This window comes from Populus nigra, chromosome 6 (genome assembly GCF_951802175.1).
Source record: "Populus nigra chromosome 6, ddPopNigr1.1, whole genome shotgun sequence".
Lineage (NCBI taxonomy): Eukaryota > Viridiplantae > Streptophyta > Magnoliopsida > Malpighiales > Salicaceae > Populus > Populus nigra.
Window position 1 is genome coordinate 19,341,113 of NC_084857.1, and position 6,977 is coordinate 19,348,089.

At 34.3% G+C, this 6,977-nt stretch overlaps 1 protein-coding gene across 2 annotated transcripts; it reads right to left on the minus strand.

Moving 5' to 3' along the window:
* Positions 1-1,234: 1,234 nt before the first annotated feature.
* Positions 1,235-3,026, minus strand: LOC133695703 (protein SRG1). 2 transcript variants are annotated; one of them, XM_062117631.1, is made up of 5 exons: positions 2,835-3,026; positions 2,519-2,721; positions 2,173-2,420; positions 1,752-2,079; positions 1,235-1,671 (listed from the first exon to the last, which is right to left on the minus strand). In XM_062117631.1, the coding sequence occupies exons 1-5, from the start codon at positions 2,863-2,865 to the stop codon at positions 1,411-1,413; spliced, it is 1,071 nt and encodes a 356-aa protein (XP_061973615.1). In that variant the 5' UTR covers positions 2,866-3,026; the 3' UTR covers positions 1,235-1,410. The 2 variants fall into 2 exon arrangements, with proteins under 2 accessions (XP_061973615.1, XP_061973614.1); XM_062117630.1 differs by lacking the exon at positions 2,835-3,026 and having other exon boundaries at positions 2,519-2,823.
* Between the last annotated feature and the right edge of the window lie 3,951 nt (positions 3,027-6,977).

Below are 6,977 nucleotides of genomic sequence, written 5' to 3' on the forward strand. Positions count from 1 at the left end.
CTTCATTCCTGAATAAGAGGAACAAGGAACATTTGCTATAGACAGGGGGCTCAATAAGATTTAGCTTTCCATGACCATGAAAGTTTTGCAGGTTCTTTGAACCAATGTTTGCTTTCCATTGCCTGTGATAGGTCGAAGTAACTAGGATTTTTGGTGTGAAAACTGAGAATAAAAGCTGGCAAGGTTCGTGTTATGATCCCAATCCAAACTTATGAGCGGTGCAGTGTATTTTGGATTTGCATTTTCAGCTTCAATCATAGTTCTTAAGAATACAATGAGATACTGATTTTATTCCCATGGCCTGGGGGATTGATGGAAAGTGGAGATAATCATTCCATCACTTATTTGTTAACATGGTCAGAATTTCTCACGTTTCTTTCTTCTCTCTCTCTTTTTCTCCCCACTAAATTGATCGCGTCATCTTTCCTTTGCTAGCTGTTCTCCTTGATTAAGTTCAAACAAGACATAATTTGTTGTATAAGCTTGTAACGGTGGATAGTTAGTATAAAATATTCCACTTTGCTGATTGCACCAGCAATTTTTCCAGGCTGTCTTTCCTGCAGAATTGATTGCATCAGCATTCCTTTGTTTGTTATGCTTTATGATTGAGTTCAACACAAGACATTATTCACTTCAAAAAGGTCATTTATAATGGGCTTAGGGGAAGCGATTTTTTAAATATTCTACTCTGCAGGTTCCACCATCATTTTCCTTGGAAATGCGGTTCTCAATTTGCTGAACGTTTTCTTCTTTTTAGTTTTATTATGAATCTTGAGATTTCTGCCAATTATTTTTGTTTTACCTCACACCTTATGTCATGCATGCTGGGAATTTCTCTTGTGATCTGCTTGTTGTCACTTCAGCTTAGAATTACCAGAAGCCCAATTACTAGTTGGTTGCTTAGTGCTACCCTCACACCAATAATATATTAACAACTTAACAGTATGCATTACATGATACATGTGGGCTCTCCTCTTTCCTACCACTAAGAAAATGCTTTCCTCCCCTTAAACAATTGAAGACCAACGATTTTGTCCCTTTTGTGTTTTGATTCTTGCAGAAATATGGAGTGGCAGTGTGGTTAGGTTCTCCCCACATGATTGCTGGTTTCTTTCGCTATTAGGAATCTGATACGGGGAATAGTAAAAGTGACATCTTTTTTCTGTTTTGATTCTTGTTTTCATTCCTACTTGCTGCTGCTGCTGCTTACTAAACGCACTGGACAAAGAAATGCTTTGGAAACACAAGACCCCACCGCCTTGTATTAATTGATGAGCTAATACAAATGAGTTTGCATAAGAAGAGTGCATCCCATCAACTTGTGATTTGACCTTACCATTCTAAATAGAAACATAAACGACATTTTATACAAAATCTAAATATTGAGCACCCCAAGGTGGGTGGGTGTGGCTAAGTAGGTTTCTTGCTTTCAACTTTGGCAAATTCCAGGGTTTTCTTGCCTTGCAACTTGCTAGTTACATAGTGTTTACTGTACTCTCCATGATTGTATGTCCTATACTTGCATGGGTTGTTCTCATCCACCAGTTCTGGAATTGGTCCAAGCTCTATTTCATAGCTAGGGGCATAAAATGTGACAATAGAGAGCCTGTCTTTTTCCTTGTGAGTCACTGCTCTGTGTTCCACACTCTTGTATTTTCCATTTGTTAAAACCTGTGCATGCAGAAAATTAGTGAATTCTACAACATCGATTCATGCTAAGATGGAGAAAGGAAAGCGCATGATTTCCTTACTTCTAAAGTGTCGCCAATGTTGATGACAAATGCATTTGGAACGGGCTGAATAGGCATCCATTTGTTGTCTTTAAGGATTTGGAGTCCTACTGAACCACCCTTCCCTTGCTGCAACACTGTAAGGGCACTTCCATCTGAATGCGGACTCAGACCTAAAACAAGGTCCGGTCTTGCACATGGTGGGTAGTAGTTCATCCTTATGGCTTGCACAGCCACCCCAAACATCTCTTCAAAAAAATCTGTTCTCAGGTTTAGTGTCATGGCTATATATTCCAGTAGATGCTGACACAGCTTCCTCACTTCTCCTGAATAGACCTCTACAGTTTCACTGATGCAAGAATTGCACGACGCATTATAAGTAAATTGAAGGCTTGCCCGCTTAAAATTCTGGAGGAAATAGAAATTGTGTTTATACTGTTACCTGAACTTGAGTGGCTTTGCTGGCCATAGTTTTGGGACCCTTATAAAGTGGGGCTCAAGCCCAAGAGCAAACATGTTGCACCAGTCCAGCTTTTGGTCCTCAGAGAACACAAAGGCCTGTCCATATCCCTGAACAGTCCCTGGCAACATGGGATACTTCTGCTTCTCCTCTAAAGGCAGAACGAAGAAATCCCTGGCAACCTTCTCTATACTCTCCAGCAAACTCAGATCAATCCCGTGGTTAATCACCTGATAAAAACAAGAAAGCAATATAAACTTAGCCTTCGTGCTCATTTTATCCTGCACTAACAAAGAAAGGAGGGGGAAAAGGAAATATCAACTTGTACCTGAAAAAAACCCCACTCCTCGCAAGCTCTTGTCAGCTGCAACATTTCACTCTTGTATTCATCTTTATTGCCTTTAACAAGCCTTGAGAAATCAATGATGGGAACGGTATCAGGAGGCTGTAGAGCTGTGGCCAGTGTTGGTCTTTCTGTCATGTCCCTAACAAATCTTTCAGGGATTGTTGCTGGCCTAGCCTTTCTCAGTTCTTGAACATCATCAATATGACCAACGTTAATTGGAGAAATGGGAACAGGAGCCATGGAAACAGAATTTGGAAATGTGTCAAAAAATTAGTGAAAGCTAAGGAAGAAGTTTTACCCGATAGCTTCAAGCTTACACAACTCTGCATTTATAGAAGGAGAAAGTGCAGTTTGCATTGTTAAATGCCCAGTGGTCTTCTGTGCGTGGACCCGTGTCATGCACTTTATAATATCACCTTTCACGGCACAGCTAAATTCTTGTGCGAGTCCAGAGTCTGTCAAAATTATTATTTGCTAGTCCTCCTCGAAACTCTTCTTCTCCAAATAAAGTCAGAAACTTTTCAAGTTAGATGCCCAAATTAAGCCATTGGCAGGGATGAGATTCCCTTCTAATTAAAGACCGGACAGCCTCCTATCATTACAGACTTAACGTACATGCTCTTTATTGAAAGTGCAAGGACATTCACCATCTCAATGTCTTCATCAAAATTATGGATAAATTAGAAAATTATCATGTAAAATAAAAACAAATGTTGAATTAACATGTAAACAACTTTTTTTGTTGCTGAAATACCACATATTTGGATGTCGCGGTTCGGTTCTAAACTACGATATTTAGTTAGATGTTACGGTTCTAAACTGCAACATCAATTAAATATCATGGTTGGGAACGATGAACGATTTGTAATGGTCAGTTAAAATGGTTAATCGATTCATAAGAAAAATCACAAAACTGCTAAAATCAAGGTCTTGAGTAGAGATTTTTAAAATCTAAATCTCTTCATTAGTCACAAAATTCTGTTGGAAATTCTGTTGGTGCAACATCCTTTCTGTTCAACCTTTGTCACATGTTTTGACCACAAAAACTTCTTGACATGTTAACCCAAAAAAAGCATGTACCATTCTGCTTCCATCACCATGAACCACTTGTCGTCACAATGCATAAAATAACCATCCATACTCCCTTCCCTCCAAGACAATATATCAAATCATCATCGTCAATAATTTTAACATAAAAATTCATAAAATTATGGTTTTTAAATGAAACGGTCAATCGGTTCTTATAATTGGATCAACTGCCCTACCAATTGAGCTACAAGATTGACAGTAAAGGTATATGTTAAGTTGTCATTATTTTGAAGCGCGACAAGATAATAGTGTGCTATTTCTCCAAATCTTTTTTATATGGTATTATTGTACCAAAACTTTTAACCTATTGTGCTAATTTTTTTTTAAATCCCAAAATTATAGTCTGTAGCTATACAAAGCACTTACCTGCCTTGAGCCATCTCAAATAATTTCACTTCTATTGAGCTGTTACTAGCACCTAAGCTTCCTCGTAGGGTAAGGTTGTAGTAACTCATAAACTCATTTCCAGTCCACTTCACTGCTTGTCTTGTAAGAGAGGAAGGTATCCTAATGAAAAAGCACAACAGTCCAATTCCTTGGTGTGTTTTTTATTTATTTATTTATTTTGTGAAGCATTTAACGGACATGAATCGGTGTATACCTAGACAGGAGGAAAGATCCTTTCACGCGAAGCTTGCTAAAAGCTCATGTATTCCTTCCTTTGACAGTTTGTTTTATTATGCGATGAGGGGATTTTTGTCAGATACCAAAGAAAATGCGTGAGTTTCATGTGATTATTTAACAGTTATGGCCATTAAAACTAACAGAGTGGTAAAGATTGGAGACCTAATTTATATGCTGAGGAGCTGATGCAGCGGGGGCCCTCCTCCTAAATCATGCCTGGTGTTATCGTCATCATGCATTTGTCCTCCACTTCTTCTTCCCTCCCTCCTCGACCCTGTGTTTTAAGCCTCTGATCTAGCCACCTCCCGGGCCCTTGAGGATTATACTATTCAGCCATGGCTACCATGGAAGGTTACCGCTGGACCTCTAGCTAGTGCTTGTCTACAATCCTCGAGCCTTTTCTTGAGGTCTTGTTAGCTCACTTTAGAACAAGTTATTTCGCTCCTCACTGCTATATAATTTGTCTCGAACAATGGACCAAAATCCTCTCATTCTACTTCGAACCGTGCACAAATTGAGGAGGATTTGTCTTCCAACAAAAGGGGTAGAAATATTAGTGTACTGAGAATCTTTAGAAGGAACGTCCTAAAAAGTCTTGGAATTTGAAAAATAGTAATGAATAGTAAAATATCAAGACATTTTTATCCTTAATTTTTCTGAAGTTTTTTTTCAAATTTCAAACTTATTTTTTTCTAATTTCATCATTCAATTTTGAATTTACTATTACTAGATTTCATAATTTATTTTAATTTATTTTCTATAAAATTATCTCATCTCATAACTTGAAACACGAGTTTTATATAATAGCTATGTAAACTTGGGTTTTTTTTTTTTTTCATGACCACAAATGGCCATGATATAATGCATTATTGCTGATTATAAATAAATACATATAATACGCATGCATGGATGATTATAAATACACATCTTAGGTCAGCTACTAATGTAATTTTATATTAGCACACCTACGAGTTCAATTAAACTATCTCCAGGCTTTTGTCCATTTAAAAGTCTTGACATAGCTGTGCAGAGTTTAGTTCTGATTGCCTAAACAGATTCATTCACATCCTAGTATTTGTATAGAATTATTTAATTTTATTTTTAAGTATTTTAGGGTACGTTTAGTAGTGTGGTAGCGGTTACTTTTTAAATAACTTTTCGTGCTGAAATGCATGTTAATGATTTTTTTTATTTTTTAAAAATTATTTTTGACATCAACATATCGAAACGATCCAAAACATACAAACTATATTAAACTTTAATAAAAAAATTTAAATTTTTTAGAAACATGATTTATACTGTATTTTTAATCAATTTTTTATGTGACCATGGATTAAAAAAAAAAAAAAAGATGCCATTAGACTTGAGGGTACATTACCAAAGGCAAATTTAGCTTTTTCAAGGGAAAAAACAAAAAAACATCATCACCTATACAGCATGGCCCAGGATCTGAGAATCTTAAGCGTGACATCATTTTCAGATTCAATAGTTTTTGAACCCGATATACAATCACCAGGAGCAAGATTCTTTTCACCATAGACGATAAACAGATATTGTTTACTTTTGTTTTTTTTTTGTTTAGGTCTGTCGTAAATTTAAAGGAAAAAAAAATATTAAACTTGGTTGATTTTATAGTTTAAATTTACCTTAAATAAACTAAAATATAGGGGGGATATTGTGCAAGTCCATAATATTTTTCTCATTTTTTCTTTTATATATATTGTTCACCCCTTCATATTTTATTGAGGATGTACTATTTAATTATTATTTTAAAGTTTGATATAAATTTAAAAGGGAAAAAATATTAAACCCGGTTAAGATTATGGTCCGGGTTTACCCTAAATAAACTAAAGCGTGTGAGGTGAATATTGTGTAGATACACTGTTCATCCCCGTATGTTTTATTGTGGAAAAAAATAATATTAAACCTGATTAAGTTCATGGTCGGGATTCACCCCACAAATTTTACTGTGGATGACACTATTCACTTCTTTTTGTTTAAGAAAAGATATTTTCTTTGTTTTCTATTTTTAAAAAATTAATCTTAATCTTATTTTGTTTTTATATTTAGATTAATATCATTTCTCTCTTTTATGTTATTTAGAAAGCCTATATGAAATGATGATTATTTTTTTAATTATGCATTTTATTATTGAGGAGGTTTTTCTGATTAATCTATATTTTTTTAATTTTTTGTATAGATAAACTTTATTTTTGAAAATAAAAGAAAATTTATTTTGAAATAATATTTCTAATATATGTAGTATTGCATATTATTTTTTCTCTTGTATTTTATTCACTTAATTTAATGTGTGTCTATTTTTATTATCGTTTGATTGAATAAAAAAATTATTTTAATTAAAAAATTTAGTAAACAACGGTATAAATGTCACGTCTTTCAAAATTAAATATCTTGATCTATACCTGTTTTTTGATTTTTCCAGTTTTTATTTTTTGTCATAGTTTATGATTTTTTTCACTTATTAACACACATAGTTCTCAATCTATTTGATTACATGTATGTATAAAATTTTTAATTTTCACTTAGAATTTTTTAAAATAAAAAAATATATTGAAATAGTTTATATATAAATTTTTTTTTGTTGAAAAAAGAAATATCTAATCCACGTTAAAATATGAGTAAATTATCTAGTATATACTAGATGAAGTAAAAGGATTTCACATACAAAAAGAAAAAAAAATGTTAAGAAAAGACACGGGCCAACACC

Bases quoted from the DNA above. Each gene is read 5' to 3' on its own strand.
- LOC133695703 (XM_062117630.1), bottom strand. From the start codon at position 2,776: ATGGCTCCTGTTCCCATTTCTCCAATTAACGTTGGTCATATTGATGAT. The intron at 2,421-2,518 runs GTACAAGTTGAT...TGTTTTTATCAG, and splicing joins AGGAGTGGGGTTTTTTTCAG to GTGATTAACCACGGGATTGA. The intron at 2,080-2,172 runs GTAACAGTATAA...TTCTTGCATCAG, and splicing joins GCAAAGCCACTCAAGTTCAG to TGAAACTGTAGAGGTCTATT.